Source organism: Panthera tigris, chromosome C1, assembly GCF_018350195.1.
Source record: "Panthera tigris isolate Pti1 chromosome C1, P.tigris_Pti1_mat1.1, whole genome shotgun sequence".
Lineage (NCBI taxonomy): Eukaryota > Metazoa > Chordata > Mammalia > Carnivora > Felidae > Panthera > Panthera tigris.
The window spans coordinates 58250378-58269857 of NC_056667.1; the positions used below are offsets into that span (position 1 = coordinate 58250378).

At 37.7% G+C, this 19480-nt stretch overlaps 1 protein-coding gene across 8 annotated transcripts in view; it reads right to left on the reverse strand.

The window, feature by feature from the left end:
• PTGER3 (prostaglandin E receptor 3) overlaps positions 1 to 19480 on the reverse strand; it is a 180011-nt gene that overhangs the window by 91316 nt on the left and 69215 nt on the right. For 4 of the 8 annotated variants that reach the window (XM_042997560.1, XM_042997559.1, XM_042997561.1 and 1 more), the window contains exon 3: positions 13496 to 13587. The exons of 3 other annotated variants lie outside the window; for them this stretch is intronic. In XM_042997560.1, coding sequence (XP_042853494.1) covers positions 13496 to 13587 — 92 coding nt within the window. Of the gene's footprint in view, positions 1 to 10180; positions 11105 to 13495; positions 13588 to 19480 lie in introns of those variants that run through there. One more of the 8 variants, XM_042997562.1, reaches the window with a different exon arrangement.

The window sequence follows — 19480 nt, forward strand, 5'->3', positions numbered from 1 at the left end:
TCAGAGTCTTAAATGTGAAATGTGAGATTAAGTACATGGTAGGTGTTGTCAAATGGAACATATCAATGCAGTTCCTCTATTTCCTACAACCATTAGTATTTGGACAGATACCCTGGGTAATTGTAGGCATTTATAATTAGGTTTTGATGGGGAGCCATTTCAAGAAAATGATTTAGTCAGCTGTGAACCAGATTGTTGGCCAAATCTCCCGCCCAACTGAAAACACAGCAAGGTATGTTGATACAAAGAGAACTTTAGAACTATGCTGAAAGTTCCATTATTTTGCCAAAAACAATTGCATCACTTCCTAGGAACATAATTACATGTCTCATGAACCTCTATTTTTCTTTTTAAAAAGTACAGCCAATGGGATTTTATTGGCACAACCTGTAGCTCAGGATCAGAGTCACAATATGTGCATCAAAAGCAAAGGCTGGGCAATGTTCTGTGTGATCATGAATAGCATTTAGAGGCCTCCAAAGTTCCAACATGAACTGGTGTCAACAGTTGGACATTGACATTAAAAAGACTAGAGAGGCATTTGACCCTCAACCCAAGATGAGACTTTAAAGAGGTTTTTTTTATGTTTATTTACTTAGAGAGAAATAGAGAGAGAGAGAGAGAGAGAAGAGGCAGAGAAAGAATCCCAAGCAGGCTCCACGCTATCAGTGCAGAGCCTGTCTTGGGGCTTGATCTCACAAACCATGAGATCATGACCTGAACCAAACCAAGAGTTGGGATGCTTAACCAACTGAGCCATTCAGGCACCCCCAAGATGAGACTTTAATTAGCAGACAAAACAGAGATGCAAATGCCTGTTATGTTCTTTTGAAGGCTTATCCATGTACAACACAAAATTGTAATTAAAAATCTCCAAATAACCAAATCTAACTCAAGAAGGCAATGGCTGGACTACCATTACCCTCAGTGCTCACTACTAGCATCATATTGCTGTTTGAATGCCTCCTTCAAATGACTTTGTAAATCCTTCATTATCTTCTTTTAAATGGGTAGCATCTAGCATTCCTTAAACCTTCAACCTCTAAGTGAATATATTGTTTTTATTTGGAAACTACCAGGGAAGAAACCTGACTGTTCAAAACAGTGAAATCAACTTAAGTTGATAACTTATGTACAGGAATTCCTACAACTCCTACTCTCTCCAACACAGAGCAATTTGACTTTAGTCTAATTGGGTCATTTATAATCTGCTACAAACAACACAAATATCTTTCCCAACACTTGTTTATGAGCTTTATGTTGTTTATTTATTTACTGGAAAAACTTCCAGGTATTTTAATGTCAGAAATATGATCACTTTTGAATTGTCTTTCCTAACTGGAGCCAGGGCTGGCATGCAGCATTGAGATTTTTATTCAGTCCCTAAACCCATTACATACAGAAGCTGCATCATTTTAGGTCTTATTATTTTGGAGTTTACATGTAGCCTCCTCTCTAAATCAACCAACACATCTGTTATGGGTTGAATTGTCTCCTTTACCCCAATCAAATTCCTATGTTGCAGTTCTAACCCCCAGTATATCAAAATGTGATCTTATTTGAAAATAGGGTCATTGTAGATGCAGTTAGTTAACATGAGGTCATACTGGAATAGACTGGTCCACTATGACTGGTGTTCTTATAAAAAGGAGAAAATTGGATATAAGACACACACTATGTGGGGTGATATGTCTACAAGCCAGGGAATGCCAAACATAGTTAGCAAACCACCAGAAACTGGGAGGGTAGCATGGAACAGATTCTCCCTGATGCTCAGAGAAGGAACCAACCCTACCAACTCCTTGGTCTTTCAGTCTCCAAAACTGCAAGAAATAAATGTCTGTTGTGTAAGCCACCCAGTCAGTGGTTCTTTGTTATGGAAGCCTAGGAAATTAACACACCTTCTTCACTAGTGTGCCAGCGAATAATCTCATTAGTGATTCCTTTTTAATCCCTGCTCCTGTGTATTAAACGGGAATATGTGCATGTTACCAGTGATCCCAGGAGTTATCTTCAAAATGATGGCTATTTTTAAAATGGATATCTCTAAGCATTCCTTTGACCTTCCAAAAGATGAAAAATGGTGAGACATGGAAGGAAAGCAAGACACTTTGTCTTCTTCTTATACCTTCCTTTAAAAAATATTGTAGCAGCCCACTGGGTACATACTAATAGTGAAAAACATTCTGATAGAACTATGAGCATCAATCATAAGTGCAGCCAATTGGGCATTCAACTAACGTCTTTAAGGTGGGAGCTAAGCAACGGAAGGATTTCAAGTAAGAAAATAAACAATGAAGTATCTTTGCTATCAAGAAGGAGAGAAGGCCATGGCTTTCATCATTTGGGAAACCAAATAAAATCCACAAAAACAAACTACTGCTTATAAAATAGAAAAGGAGGTAGTAATATCAAGGGAAGATCAGTAGTCAGCACCTGGATTGAAACCTTGACTTTCCTAGTCCTAGAAGAATTTGGACTAGGCAAATTTCCTACTACCACTACATTCCCAGCTTCCAGATCTTTGAGTCACATTTGATATGTGTAGTTGTCAAACTACTGATGGCAATTCAAGTTAACTTCTTAGAGGACAGTTGGAGACTTGCAAAGAGCTTGTAGCAAAATTTCTTGGGGCCCTATTACGATCATGTGTTGCTTTGGCACACATGTAATTCCTATCAGATCCAGATTCCAGCCACTTACTCAAAATTGAAGCATCCTGTAAATGCCTTTCTTGGGGCCCTATTACGATCATGTGTTGCTTTGGCACACATGTAATTCCTATCAGATCCAGATTCCAGCCACTTACTCAAAAATGCCTTTCTTGGGGCCATATTTTACCTCTGGGGATTTATAGTGGTCTTAGGAATAATGGCTTCACATGTATCATCTCTAATCTTTGCAGCAACCCTACAAAGTAGGTGTTACTTACCCTGATTTATAAATAATGAAACTGAGGCTAAGGGAAATTAAATATAGAGTCTCCAAGGTCACATAATTACCTAGTGTAAGTCAGGATTCAAATCTAGGACTGTCCAACCTTAAAGTCTGAGCTATCTCTACAAGCTTGCACTATTCTGCCTTTGAAGAAATGCTGGATCCAGTTAGAGAGCAATATTTCAGTTTGTTATTTCTCCTTGAGTTTCTAAGATTGCATTTAAATTTTTGTCAAGTGAGATAAGGTTGTGGCACTCTTTCTCAGCTTTGTCTGTTACCTCCACAGAATCTCTGCCAATGCCAAGTGTAAATTTAAACTAGTTATGTGCCTAGAAAGCCAACCACTGAATGGTTATTCTGAAAGTGTGGCTAACTGCCTGCCTTAAGTAACATATGGACAGTTTGGGCCTTGAATAATCTTGAATGATTGCTTTTGCTGAAACTCATAGCTCATTGTTGCACATCTTCCTTCTGTTCTTTCTTTCACCAGCAAGGACTTGTTGAATGTCAAGTCTATGTCATACGCCAGACATGGAGATGAAAAACATATTCCCTGCCTTGGCTATGCAAAGAAGATGGGTAAATAAACCAACAAATTAAAGCACAGACAATTATTTTATCATTAAGATGTCCTACAAGAAGTGAAACCTGAGCTGAAACTCATGAAAGCCGAGTTATGGTTAATCATATTGAGAAGAGAAGGGAATATCTAGCATAGAAGGAACAGCATGGGCAAAGCATAAAGGCATGGGATTTTAGTTTAGCGTTGCTGGAAAATAGGCTGATGTGGAAGAAGACAACAGATGCTCAGCAGAGACTAGATTGTAGAAAGTTCTCTGGACTAAGTTAAGTTTTCTTAACCTTACCCTGAAGGCCATAGGAAAACATTAAGGATGTTAAGAATGAAAACAACATGAACAGATTTTCATTTCAATAACAAAATTTCACAGTGACAGAAAATGTGGAGGATAACTGGAGGTCCCAAGACCGGACACAGGACACCAGTTACTGGGGTAAGTAAGATGGGAAATGATGGAAGCCTAGATTTAGACCATGGGTGTGAAGATGGAGAGACAGAATTAAGAAATACTTGTACAACTAACAGACCTTAAAGGATGGTTAGATCTATAAAGAGGTGGGCACCTGGGTGGCTCAGTTGTTTAAACGTCTGACTTCAGCTCAGGTCATGATCTCATGGTTTGTGGGTTCAAGCCCCACATTGGGCTCTGTGCTGACAGCTCAGAGCTTGGAGTCTGCTTCACATTCTGTGTTTCCCTCTCTCTCTGACCATCCCCCACTCATTCTCTCTCTCTCTTTCTCTCTCTCTCTCTCTCTCTCTCTCTCTCAAAAATAAACACTTGGGGTGCCTGGGTGGCTCAGTTGGTTGAGGGTCCAACTTCGGCTCAGGTCATGATCTCACAGTTTGTGAGTTCGAGCCCCACGTCGGGTTCTGTGCTGACAGCTCAGAACCTGGAGCCTGCTTAGGATTCTGTGTCTCCCTCTCTCTCTGCTCCTCCCCTGCTCATGCTCTGTCTCTCTCTCTCTCTCTCAAAAATAAATAAAGATTAAAAATTTTTTTAAATAAGTAAACATTAAAAAAAATAGATTCTCCCTCTACCCCTCCGCTTAGCTCACGCTCCCTCTCACTCTCTAAAAGAAATAAAATGAAAACAAAACAAAACAAAACAAAACAAAACTTACAGAAAGGAGGTTAACTCAGCCATTTGTTTTCCTTTATTCCAAAGTCTTACTAAGAATATATTACTGTCTTTTCCCCATTCTCTGTTTATTTTCTTGGTATAATGTTCACTTAATTTTGCTTGAATATCTCTTATTCTTCACAACTACCAGAAGCATTATCACCCACTACCACCAACCCAGCAGTCAGCAAGTATTTATGGAGCACATATTACTAAATCATACTTTGTCCAATCTTGTAACAAATTTATAATCCTCTCTTTTATTCCTGAATTTCTATTAGTAGTCTCTGTTTGGTTTAATCCTGTATTTTTAGTGGACTGTGTTTTCCTTTCTTTTTTTCTTTTTAATTTGAGATAGCATGTGAGAGGGGGAGAGGGGAAGTGGGAGAGAGAGAGAGAGAGAAAGAGAAAGAATCTTAAGCAGGTGCCAAACTCAACGTGGAGCCCAGTGCGAGGCTCCAATCAATGACCCTGGAATCATAACTTGAGCCAAAGTCAAAAGTCAGATGCTCAACTGACTAAGCCACCCAGGTGCCCCAAAGGCATTGTGTTTTCTTAGTGTGTAATTTTTTCTTCCCTTCCTGTGCCATAGTATTTCAGTGCTTAAATTTTCTCTGTACACCTGCATTTTTAAAAATTATTTACTCAAGACAATGCTGCACAAATATTTCTAGTCCATTTTTAAAGCATTTAAAAGGATTTAACATTTAAGTTGTAAGTTAAATCAATAAACTGATAAAAACCATAATCGGCAACTACTTTCATTAGTAAGTTAACTTAACTTTCATTAAGAAACATTAACTACTTAACTTTCATTAAGAAAGCAACTAAAGATTGTTATTCATTTGCTTAGGCTCTGGTGTACTTATTTCCAATAAATAAATAAATAGCACTATACTTTGCTCAAAGAATTCACAAGATGAAAATTTTTTAGATCCTCATATGTGTAAATTATACTCATTTTATTCCACAGGCTATATATCTCAAGATACAAAGTTAAAATTCAGCTCCTGTACCACGGTAAGAAATGACATAGTTAACTAGAAGGGAAGTTATTTTGGGACACATGGGTGGCTCAGGTCATGAACTCACAGTTTGTGAGTTTGAGTCCCACATTGGGCTCCCCTGCTGACAACTTGAAGCCTACTTGGGATTCTTTCTCTCTCCTTTTCTCTACCCCTCCCCCTCACCAGCAGGGGCTGTGTAGAGAAAGAGAGGGGGACAGAAGATCTGAAGTGGGCTCTGTACTGACAGCAGAGAGCCCAATGTGGGACTTGAACTCAAGAAGCCCAAGATCATGACCTGAGCCAAAGTCGGATGCTCAACCGACTGAGCAATCCAGGCATCCCAAGACAAGTTATTTTAAATGCAGGCTTATATTTATCTTATTTATTCTTTTTCTAAAAGTAATAATTCTACACTCAACAAATATTTACAGTTGTTTTCAGGGCACCTGGGTGGCTCAGTCAGTTAAGCACCTGACTTTGGCTCAGGTCATGATCTTGCAGTTCATGAGTTTGAGCCTTTTGTCAGGCTCCGTGCTGACAGCTTAGAGCCTGGAGCCTGCTTCAGATTCTTTCTCTCTCTCTCTCTCTCTCTCTCTCTGTCTCAAAAATAAAATAAATAAATATTTTTAAATATTTATAGTTGTTTTCTTCAAGAAATCTAAAAGACTCCCTTGTATCACTCAAATTTAAAGACTACCTCAAATGGCATAACATAGACTTTTAACTATAGAGAACAAACTGTGGTTACCAGAGGGGTAGGTGAGGGGATGGGCGAAACAAGTCAATGGGATTAAGAGTACACTTAAAATAATGAGCACGGAGTAATGTATAGAATTGTTGAATCACTATATTGTACACCTGAAACTAATATAACACTATATGTTACCTATATTAGGATTAATTATTTTTGAATGGCATAACATCAAAGAGGAAAAGTAAATGGAGAAACAACTGTCCGCTAAATGCCACCCTTACCCATAGTGTGCATACCTAGTTGTCCTAAGCATTACTTACACAGATTGCAGTCTCGTCACTTAGCCTCTCCATCAAGTTTTTATTGAGTAAATTCTATGAGCTTTGCTCTGTGCTAGGCTCTGTAGATACAAGAGATACATAAAACACGGGTCCTGCCCACAAGGAGCTTACAATGTGGTTGGGAGTTTTGTTAAACAAACTATAAAAGCTCTTAAAAATACATTTTGTACAAACTATTTTTATATAAAAAGGCACTTCAGATAATGAAAAAGAAAAGCCTTAGAACCTGAATGAAATGCAGCCACATTTTTATCCATGGATGAGCCTAGAGATATTTTGAATTAACAAAATATTCAGTAAAAGGCTAGATTAATGAAAAATATAAGCACAAATATTTTTAGGACAACAATTAAACATTTAAGTAATGATAGTAATTAAGAGTATATCAAGCTAGGTATATTTTATACAGATGTTTAAAGTACCTGAATAATTACCATTATCTTTACAATACATTTCTTTTGAATGTCCTTCCAACTACTGAGAATGTTGAAAAAAACTTTTGTTCTCTTGGTTTATATGGTTCCTTTATAACCTGGGTTTTATTATTTATTTCATTTTTAAAAACCATTCTTATAGACAGTAAAAATGTGGATTAATTCAACTCTTACTGAATTTTCATATCTTTTATGGACCAAAGTCCCCTTATAACTATAAGACACATATACACATTTACATATAAAAGATAATGACTCTAATTTTCTCCTCCTTCCTTGGGAGAATTTGGATAAACATAGCTTCTGATGGAAGCCCAATCATCTAATCCTAACATGCCCTGTTTCCATAGCTCACCCTGGCCCTATGCCATTTCTCTTCAGACTACCCAGCCCAACCCCTTCTGGAGCAGAAGAGCTGGCTGTTTGCTTGTTTTTGTTTGTTTGTTTGTTTGTTTCACACTGGGCTGCAGTGGTGCTGTACTAAAGCACTGGTTCTGCAATAGGATGGAGGCGGGCATAGGCACGAGTTCATTGTTCCAAAGCAAACGTCATAGGTCTAAAATTACACAGAATATATTATACGTAGTCAGGAACCAAGTCTATACAAGTCACCTGTAAAGCATTTTAACATCACAGGTTTGTTTGCATATGTTTTCCACAGAGCTTCACAGTAGGTACTATAATTACAATAAAACTGTAGATCAAGCCCCATTTCTCCACATGTGACCTCTTTGGCAGAAATTTATTTTATTCTGAAGGCTAATTCTATTCTCAGCGTAATCTCATTACATAATTATGAGAATCCATGTTTCTGGAAGATAATTTTAAAAAGGAAGATGAAAGCCCTTGTTAAAAGTCAGTAAGTGTGTTGCTGAATCATGATCCAGAATATTTGAGAACATCTGTTACAGAACTTATTTAGGGTGAATTTAGTATGAAATGGATATATTTCTGTGGATTAAAAATGAAAGTATCAAAAGTATTTTACACTGGCATATACCATCTCTCCATTAGATTTCAAACTAATTTGACAGAAATCATTTCTAATTGTGTGAGAACTCTTTACCAAATAGTCGTGATTTTTCAAACTTTTCCAATCATTTTATTACTTGATGACTTTCACATAGAGTGTTTTAATAAACATTATTGTATTAAACTGCATGTGATTATTCTGCCTGGATGTAGCTTTGGGGGGGGGGGAGAGTAGAGTGTGCAAGCAAGGGAGAGGCAGAGGGAGAGAGAGAGAGAGAGAGAGAGAGAGAGAGAGAGAGAGAGAGAGAATCTTAAGCAGGTTCCACGCTCAGCATGGAGCCTGACGCGGGGCTGATTCCATGACCGTGGCATCACAACCTGAGTGGAAACCAGGAGTCAGATGCTCAACCAACTGAACCACCCAGGCGCCCCTGGATGTAGCGTTTTTAAATCAGGAAAGTTTAACATAAAATTTCCCGAGTTGAATAGCAACATGGAAACAAAGAGCTTTCTTTCTATAACATTCATTTAAATTTGCAACTGCTAATATTGTACGTAAACGTTGCCTTTGTTGAGAATTTACCCATTAAGGACCATCTTTCTTGGTCTCAAATACTGCACTAGTGTTAAGAGACCTATGGAGAAAATGTAAGAAAAGGATCCTGTCCACCATGAAATAGAATTTTGTTAAGGGGAAAAGACATATGTAATGAAAATATTTCAAGAATAATATAGAAATCATCAAAAAGAACACTATATAACTTCAGAGTGGGATAGGAAGAGAACAAAGAAACTTAAATTTCAAGGCCTAAGGACAAGGTGAGATTGCACATTTGCGAGATGGGTAGGTTTTGCGTGGGGAAAAATAATCATGAAGTATTATAAACGAGAATAGCACGAAGAGATTTGAAGTTTATTCTGTCCATGACATTTAAACCTACATAGTCAGGAAAACAGTTTGTATAGTTGAAACTGAGAAGTCATATTCTAGAGCTGGAGATAAGTCTGGATAAAGAATTAATCACAGTTAATACTTGTTGAGTATCTACTGTGTAAGGCTCACTTTACATACATTATCACAATACCCCATTACAGGTAAGTATCATTATCTTTAATTTGTAGATTAATTCATTGAGATTCAATGAAATTAATTAAATTTCTCAAGCTCACAGAGCTAGTGCGTGGCACAGCCACATTTAAATCCAAATTTGATTCCAAAACCCATGCTTCTATTTTTGTCTTGTAAATGGAATATCATGGAAACCAATCTCACATCCCACTCTACTGTAAGAAGAACAATAAACTTGGAATCAAAGAACTTACAGTTGGATCTAAATTCTTACTTATATTACCCATGAGACATTGGGCAAGCCCTCTGTAAACTTGGGCCTCTTTTGCAAAAATAAAATAATTTCATATTTTTCTCTGTGTGTACAGCAAGTTACATAAAGCCATTTAAAATACAAGTGTGAATGAAAATAATTGTGTTTTACAGCTAATCCACAACTGGTTCAACTATTTAAAGGAATGACTCACTGCTTTGGTTTAATTTAGTCCACAGAGAGGACAATGGAGTCATAGTATAGGCTCCTAAGGCAAAACTGCTGATACATTTTATCATGGCTTCCTTAGATGTCCTAGTAGGTGAAATCATAATCCTTAGCACAGTGGCTAAAGGAGGGACACTCAATAAATATGTTTTGAACTGAGTGAATGAGGGGGGAAAGGGAAAGAGGAAGAGAGGGGGAAAGAAAGTATGAGAGAAAGAAAGACTGGTTGAATTTACAAGCAGGTAAGGACATAAGCTGAAAGATATTCAGTGACTCAGAAGTGTTTTTTTTTTTTTTAGTTTATTTATTTATTTTGAGAGAGAGGAAGACTCACAAAGCACAGGTCAGAGGGGGTGCAAAGAAAGAGGGAGAGAGAAAGAATCCCAAGCAGACTCCATATCAGCACAGAGCTTAATGCAGGGCTCGAACTCACAAACCGTGAGATCATGCCCTGAGCCGAAATCAAGAGTCAGATGCTTAAACAACTGAGCCACCCAGGTGCCCTTCAAAAGTATTTTTTAAAAGCTCATAGAATTTCTAATTTCAATTCAGACAAAATAGATTCCTTTATTTCATAAAAAGTAACAAATTTTGATATTTGGTAGCTATATCACTTACTAATTTTGCCTTTTGTATGTCACCTGGGAAGAAATTTTAAGAAATCCTGAACCGATAGTGGTAAATCAAAAGGCTATGCCCAGATTTTTTATTGCTCTAACACAATGGTTAATCATGTAGCCTCACTATTGTTTTCTGTGACACCTCAGAAGAGTCCTTAGCTGCACCCACTCCTTTTAATCTTCAAAGACAGAGAAATAGCACTTAAGCTGATTCCTGAGTTACAAAGTGGCATATAACCAGAATACAGACCTAAGGACTTTTAGTTCCAAGCTTAGTGCAGAGGAACACATCTCCAACACATTCATCACACATTTGGCATAAATATCTTTTGCCATGGTGCCCTCCTGCCTCCATTTGGCACCCTCTTCTATCTCATTAAAGTTTATGTCCTAGTAATTGAATTCCTGCCCTCAAAATGTTGACTTTTCACTTTTGAAAACTTACACTGATTTTTCAAACTCATAAAATCAAAACTACCATAAAATGTAAAGATGTCCATACTGGTTGAGACTCAGGCAATGGCTTGAAGTTGGGGGAACACTGAAAAGTGGGTTTTAATTTTCTCACTTTTTTACCAATCATTCTCTGTGAAATCGGACTCAACTTCTTAAACACGTACCCAAAATCCAGTTCCAGGATGCAATTTAGCACTCATAGGCACACTTTACGATAATAAACCTGGTTTCAGTGGGTATTACTGACGACAAAAAAACATTAATTTTTTTTAAAGACGAAAATGAAGAAATAATCCAAATCAAACATAAATTCTCCTTCTCAGGTGGGAAGAAATACACAAACTCAGGGAAGCAGGAATTTCAATAAAAAGTTCAGCTCCGTTCTTTCATTATCTGTTAGAATAGAGAGAGAAAGATGTAATAAGCATGGGTAGGGGGACTGTTTTTGTCTGGCATGAAGAGAGGGTATAAGTGAGAAATACTTAGACTTTGAAACATTCTTTTTTTTTTTTGAGTTTTTAAAAAATATTTAGGAAGTTTATTTTGTAGGTCACACAATCTTTATAAATGTTTCCATAATTGTATCTTGGCCAGCTGCAGAGTCACTCACTCTGCATGAAACATTCCTATTTGAAGTAATTACATGTGTGTTTTGTAAATAAAAGCAATTTAAATAACTCTGGGATTTTGGATCACTTAAGCTTCTGAATGATTTAATTATGCTAAGTATATGCTTTTTATGAGTAATTTTTCTGGTTCCCAAGTTTATAAGTCCAGTAGAATAATCAAATCATAACACTGTATCAGTTGTAGTCGCATTGAATAATCTTGTTGTAAAAACAAGTCCCAATCAGTGTCTAACAATACCCTAAAAAGATATAAGGATGAATGCAAATCTAAATAACCATGAAATACAATTTTTCTCCTATCAAACCAACAAAGTATTTGTGTGTGTGTGTGTGTGTGTGTGTGTGTGTGTGTGTGTGTATGTTTTAAAATAATATACAGTGCTGGTTAGGATGAAGTAAAGCAGAAACTCTACCACACTGCTGATGAAATTTTGAATCTTTATAATTTTTTTGAAAAGCAGTCAGACTATGTGCATCTTTAAAGAATATTAAAAATTGGCATATTAATTATTTCTTAAAGTATAGTTATGATAAAACAATCACAAATTTTTTAAAACTATATTTCAGTCTTTAGGTAATGATATAGTTCTATTCATTGTGGGGCCAAATTTGAACACAGATTATGATAAGTAAACTACAGTGCACCTTTTAATAGACTATCATAAATATTAAAATTACTTTTAAAATAATTTGTAAATAGTCTGGGGAATGTTTATTTTATGTTAAGTTAGATAAAAACAAGATATGGTAAAAAAAAAAAACAAGATATGGTAGAGCACATGTAATATTATCCTAAGTATGTAAAACAAAATCAAGGAAAGGACAGGGGGAAAAGATGAGAAAGAAATTTACTAAAATGACAGCGAATTTTTCCTGGGGAGTGGAAGTAAAGTTTAGCAAGCTGCTTTTCTTTCTAATTTTCTGTGTTTTTCTAAGTTTCTATAGAAAGCTTGGTTTATTTTCATAATGAAGGGAAAGGACAATGGGATTTACTTTAAAAAATTAAAAATGAAATTAGAGTGAGCCTACTAATAAAGAGATGGGAACTGGGGATCTCCCTTCTTTTCCCTTCACTTGTTTTCCAAAGAATTCTGCATTTATGGCAAAAAAAGTGCCCAGAATAGATGTATTACATGCAGATATTTAAGGAAAGGCTGTAGGACGATGAAGATGAGTTGAATAAAAACTTTATTGACTTTGAAGCTACATTCCAGAATGAACCAGCTTATTGGTATACTTTAGGCATTGTTGCACACTATATCTCTATTGGAAAACACATTTTGATCTTCCCCTGAGGAACAGAAGTGATTACCTTTCAGTAACTTCAGCCATGAGAGAACAAATGGCCAAAGACTTTGAGCTGCTTAAATGTCCATATCCATCCTAACAACTTACATGGAATGATGGAGTCATTGTACCCAGCCTCACCCAGGGAATGAAATAAAATGAACGTGCTGACTTTCCATTACAATAGCGAGTTCAACTTATTTGAAAAGCCAAGTGTGCTATGTTTGAAAAAAAAAAAATAAAACTTTTCACATTCTTTCATTAAAACAAAAAAGATCACATAATGGAGTAATACCCAGAAGATTATTCATTCATTTAACCCTATAGTCAGAAATATTGAAATATTGAAATAAGGTGTTTTAGGAAGGAAGCTAATGCTTGAAATTTAATGTGACTATGCATTGTATTCGGCATTATGATCTGCTTTCTAGAGTATCCATTCTTTGAAGTACGTGTTTTATACAAAATAAATCTATTCAAAAGGGCAAGCAGGGGTGTGCTAACCATGTGGCGAGCACACTGAGTCCTGATGTCTAATCAAAACAGAGTGGCTTAGCCTTAAAATACTCCTAGAGGGTGTTCTTAGTGTGAAAAATCAGTGACATGCAGGCTCTTTTACTGCATGAGAGTTGACTAGTCACAAGATCAGCCTGGAACCAGTCTCAGAAAGTTCTTAGTTGGAGGAAATTTAAGTGAAGTTGTAAAAACAGCAACAGCTCCTCTAAGGAATCTAGTCCTCCTTAGTCAGATGTGTGTGCTTAAACTGCACTTTAATTCTTAGGGATATTTCGTCCTCGTAGCATGAACGCAGATCAGAACAGAGATAGGGGAAGGCTATACTGTAATCTAGACAGCTTCTACATCTCACCTTTCCAACTGGTCACTCCACATCAAGGTTGAGGAGCACTGGTGGGGTAAGGAGGTGGAGCTGGATGCATAGTTGTTTGTGTGGTGCCTGATCTGTGAACAGACAGAGGGTTTCAGTGGACAGAATCATTGATGATGATCCCTTTTGTCAGATGACTGTTCCTTGAACATTTTATAGAAAAGCAGAACCAAAAATCTATACATCAATTTGCTTAGCTGTAGCCAACTAAACAAAAATATTTTAGATCTTATCTTCCCAAGACTGCTTCATTTCTGCCTCCAAGCTTTGACCCACCTTCTATTTCCTCCTATAGTTTCACACCATATATTACTTGAGTAGAGACCACACCTAATACGACTTCTAAATCCATAGAGCAGCTATCATACCACTTGTTAAATGCTGAATGAAAACTCACTGGCTTCGAGGGTGCCTGGATGGCTCATTCGGTTAAGTGTCCAACTCTTGATTTCTGCTGAGGTCATGATTTCATGATTTGTGGGATCAAGCCCCACATCAGGCTTCGTGCTGCCAGCCCAGCTTGGAATTCTCTTTCTCCCTCTCTCTCTCTGCCCCTCCTCAACTCAAAGAAATAAAAAGAAAAAAAGAAAAAATAAACTTAAAAAAAGAAAAACCCCACTGGACTCAAATGATTGGTGTAGGTAAATCCAATTCTACCACTTTCTAGCTTTCAGTGACTTTCTGTTACTCCTAGGACAGACCATAATTCTTCACATGACCTCAAAGGTCCTTTTTGATCTAGCCTCTGTCTGCAACTCCAGCTTTGCCTGTTGAGACCACACTAGCCATCTGTGAATATCATGAATAGCATCATCCTCCTTCCTACCTCAGGGCCTTTGCACTTGAAGCTTCCTCTGCCTAGAATGCTCTTCCAATTCCCTCATCATCTGGCTGATTCCTACTTGTCCTTCAGATCTCAACTTGGAAAATCACTTCTTCAGAGAATATTCTGAATATTGACTAGGACTGGTCCCCCACTATGTGATACCCACTATCTTTTTTTCAAGAGCTCATTGTAGCTTGGAAACAAAAGTCACTTTTGTGAGTATTGTTTAATACTTGTTGATATCTCTAGGCTACAAGTTTCATGCCTAGTTTTCCGTACCACTGTGTCTCCACCAGCTACCACAGTGCCTGACACATAGGTCATGGACAGTTAAGTATTTGTGGCACGATTAAATAGGATTCTCCAAATAATAGCTTAAATTCACTAGATTCTCCAAATAATAGCTGAACAATGTTCTACAAATAATAGCTTAAATTCACTGGATTCAATAAAAACTACTAAGAAAGAAATATTTCCTCTGTATACATTTGTTAGTAATTCTCTTATAAGAAATGGCTGAAAAATTAAATTCTTACCAAAAAAAGTATTACAAGAAAAGAAGAAATAAATGAAATCCAGTGTTTCCTTAGTCAGTATTTTTTATTGTGTTCCTTAGGTATTTTTTTCTCAAAGGTTTAGTTAAGATCATTTTAAACAGCATGCCCATTTCATGTAGCATAAATTACATAAGATGTAATTCTCTTTATTACAGACATGTAGTTCTCCAATTCCTGACTGTGTTAAGCAAATATATAATTTCTGTTTTAGGAAGGCAGTATTATTTGAAGGACAATAAAAAGATATGTCTTCTTTGCAAACCGAATAAACACTTTGACCAATATCTATTTCAGCACAAATAGAAGTTTAATGGCACTTGTAATAGAAATATTGTGGCTCTGGAAGAGTGGTCAGAGTTGAGGTCAGAGTAGAGAAAAAAGCACAGGATTTTCTATTTATTTTCTGAGCCTTTCAGAATCGCCTATGTGCCTTTGTAAAGAATAATCAATCCAGTTAGATTGGATACCTAACTACTGGACCCTTAGGTTTTTTCTTCCTGCTCTTAAACTACATAGTTTATTGTTTGGAAGCCTGCTTTAACTAAGTAAAGTACTTGGGGTTGCGTTATTTGTTGGCTTAACTTGAGGAAAAGATACAACTGTAGGCGTTTGAATATCATGTTTGTCCAATGTCAAGTAACAGAAAAAGAAGGAACTGATGGGGTACCTGGCTGGCTCAGTCAGTGGAGCATGTGACTCTTGATCTGGGGTTGTAAATTCAAGCCTCATATTGGGTGTAGAGATTATTTTAAAAAACCATTTTTAAAAAGAAAGAACGGAAGGGGTGCCTGGGTGACTCAGTCGGTTGAGTGCCCCACTCTTGGTTTTGGCTCAGGTCATGGTTTGTGGGTTTGAACCATGTCAGCATGGAGCCTGCTTCAGAGTCTCTGTTCCCCTCTCTCTCTGTCCCTCCCCTGCTCATGCTGTGTCTCTCAAAAATAAACAAACATTAAAAAAGAAGAAAGAGGAGGAGGAGAAGGAGGAGGAACTGAAGAAATGAGGCACCGCAAGGTAACATGGGAAGAACTGGGAGCTTGGAAGCATGGTATGGTTCCCTGTTGCACTCTCTAAACCACTCCTCTCCATTGAGCCCTATTTCCCTTACAAACACTCCATGATTCGCTCCATCATTCTCAGAAAACTTTGCCTTTCTGTCACACCTAATTTCTGCAACTTACTCTGGCCCAGCAGCCAGTGGCTCATTCATTTCATGTCTATTTTCGTTCCTATGTATCTCTTTTATTTTACCCGGTCTCTCCAGTCTTTGTGCCCTTGTCTTCCTGGTTAGTGAATCAGTTTGACCTATATGAAACTGACAGTTTTGTTGGATCAAAAATGGTTGGATGTTGGAAATTATTTATGATTTAACTTAGTAACAGCCTTTTAACTAACCAGTGTTCTGACCCAAATTTTTCTCCTCTTGAACGCATCCTTCATATTATTTCTAAAGCAAACCTTGGCCAATCCTAAATATCTTTGAATGTTCCCCATGGCTACAGGATAAAGTTCTGAAGACCCACCACTGAGTGACTCCCAACTTGCATCTCCAGGTTAATCTCTTGCCTTTCACCAGAGCCTTGCTTCAGTCCCTAAACTATGCAGTCTGAGACTGGCCAATGCTTTTTCACCCTTACTTACTGTGGAGTTTGCTATTGCCTTTCTAAAATGCCTCTCTTTATTTCCGTCCAGAATTAATTCTACTTCTCCTTCAAGACCCAGCCTTTCATTTTCTTGGCAAAGTATTGCTCCTATTATTGTCTTTCTATACCATTGTACACATTATTTAAATTGTACTTTGTCAGTTTCTCACTCTGATTCACAGTAGGAACTCAATAACTTTGTGAATAAATTGATTTCTAAGTAAATGATTGGCTCTCCTCTTGATCAACATTGTGAGACAAGGACTGATCAAATTTTTCAGCACACAAAGAACCTACTACGTGTAAGTCACTTTTCCAGGTGTGATGGTATGCTCATACTTTAAAAGATTCCCTTGGTTTAGAAACACATAGTCTCCATATGCTTCACATTTCCCCTGAGAATATCTATCCTTACATTTTACCTGTGTACGGCTTTTCTTCCCAGAACTGGGAAGAAAGCAGACACTCAGTGCACATTTTTAAATGAATGAATGAATAATAAGTAAGAACTGTCTTAGGCTGAGTACTCCCAGAAGCAGAACCTAAGCCAAGGATTTGTATTCAAGTGACTTATTAAGAATGTACTCCCAGAGAAAAACCAGTAAGGAAGTGGGAAAGTAGGACACGGAAGAAACCAAGCAAGGAGTGCAATTTTAAGTGATTCCAGCCTCAGCTTGAACTTGTGGGAAACTCTGGAGTATAAATTACAATTTCAAAGTTTGTCTCATTTATAAACAAAGAATCTGGGCTTCTCTACTCCCACATCCATCAGTCAGTGCTTCTTTGGGGGAACGAGACCCCCAGGCCCTCTGGCTTTTCCCTTGCCTTTGAAGGTGAGAGTGTGAGCAGTTATCAGCAAAACAAGCAGAAGTTGGGGGTGAATATATAGAACTGCTGTATGGGATCTAAGAGGTTCTGGGAAGGACTCCAATTATGTGGGATGTACTACCAGCCACACACTTAGCAAGTTGTGGCTGGTAGTGGCGGGGGCTGCCATATGCAGAGATTGGAGAACTCTGGGAAGGTGTCCTGTAGACAATTGTCTTCTCCACTCCTGCTATTGATGCCTAGGATCCCTTTAGCTAGGGTCAAAACTTTTAAATCTATATGGAGAAACTATATTTAAAAAGAGAATTACCTTGTGTGGAAGAGAGAAGAGGTAAAAAACACTTATGTAGAACCCACCATAGGTCAGGCAGGGCCAAATTTGTAGGTGTAATTAAATGTAATGTTTTGTACCCTGGCTTCCATACACACTCAAGTATAGGTCCTTCTGAGAGTGTAGGATGTGCAGGCACTGAAGGGCCTCTCTTAGACATTTGACTGCTTGTCACCATGAAGATGGTATCCTTTATGCTGCCCAACATCTTCCTGCTCAAGATAAGTCCTCTTTCTCTCGTTTGAGCTAAGCTCAATTTGGAGGTTTTTTACCCCCAAATTGCCAAACATGTACAATACCCCCTTTGCCCACATTGCTGGTCCTCTCTGGATATGACAGCCCAAAGATTTCAGTTAAAGCAACCTTATTTTCTAAGCCATACTACAGAAAATTTTTAAATATTCCAGTTAAGATAGAAAACAGAAAAGACTCGGGGTATGTGTGTGTGTGTGTGTGTGTGTGTGTGTGTGTGATCTTGAATTTGAATTTGACTTTTGGACCAAATTATTTTCCTTGTGGAAATTGTGTTAGAAATATTGATGCATAAGTGGCCACTCGACAGACACATGAACACAGCCGGGTTGTTTTGTCTACTGCCATGGCTTGTTGGTGGCCCCTGGGCCATCTGTGGTTTAGCTGCAGATGCCTGACGCCTGTGTTCCCAGAGCCACTCTGCCTCTGTCTGTTGAATACTGTGTTTGTCTGGGAGGCTCCTTCCAGAATAACCCGGCTGAACTCCGCATTAGCTCACTAACTTCTCATCCGCTGCCTGATCCTGAAGAGCTGAGAGGTATGGTAATCTGCATTGTTTTCTTCAGAATTGCAACACCAGATTCAAAACATATTGTAAAGGCCCTCTGGCTTTCTGAAGGATGTAGAAAACTGTTCAATAAGTACTTATCTCCTATCACTTCTAATGACCTGTGTCCTTGGTACAGATCATCCTCCCCCACAGCTAGCCCTCTTTTCTCCCATCTTTCTGTTCACTGGTTGTGTTTCATCCATCTTCAGATATTCCTAAACTTCCCTTATCTCTAGAAATAAAACACACAGAAACACATGTGCTTGACTGCCTGAACTTTCCCCTTTCTGTACGTGTGGTCCAATTTCTCACCTCCCCTTTCACCACCAGCTTTCTATGTGGTACATCTACTACTTGTACTTCCTCTCCCTTCAAAGGTCTCCTAAATAATAGCCCACAGTTATAAAGTACTTTCTGTTTTGTCAGGCACTGTTCTAAACATTTTATAAATATTAATGTATTTCATTCTTTGAAGTTGGCACTATTATCATCTTCTCTTGACAAATGAGAAAACTGAGGCACCGAGACATTAAGCAACTTGTTCAGGGTCACCCACCAGTCAGTGGCAGAGTTTGGACTCAAATGCAGATAGTCTGGTTCCAGAATACATGCTAACTACAACCTACACTGCCTCACTGAGTCCAACCCCCATGACAGTGAAAGTAGTGTCTTGGAAATTTTGGTTATTTATCATAATCTCTGGTATGGTAATACTTGGGCTACATCTACCTGTACCGCATAGTAAGACTTAATATTTACAAGATTGTCCCTCTCTTGTTACACAAGTATAATAAAACGTCATAGATCTAGAATGAATAAATTATTCTGATGGGAGCTGAACTAAATGTAATTTTTTCCAAATTTTATATTTTTATGATAGATAAAAAGGGAGTCATTGCTCAAAGTAAAAAGTAAAGCATGTAAGTCAATAGGGGCAGAATTTGACCTACTTGAGAGGGGAAAATGGAGATAATTTTAGAATG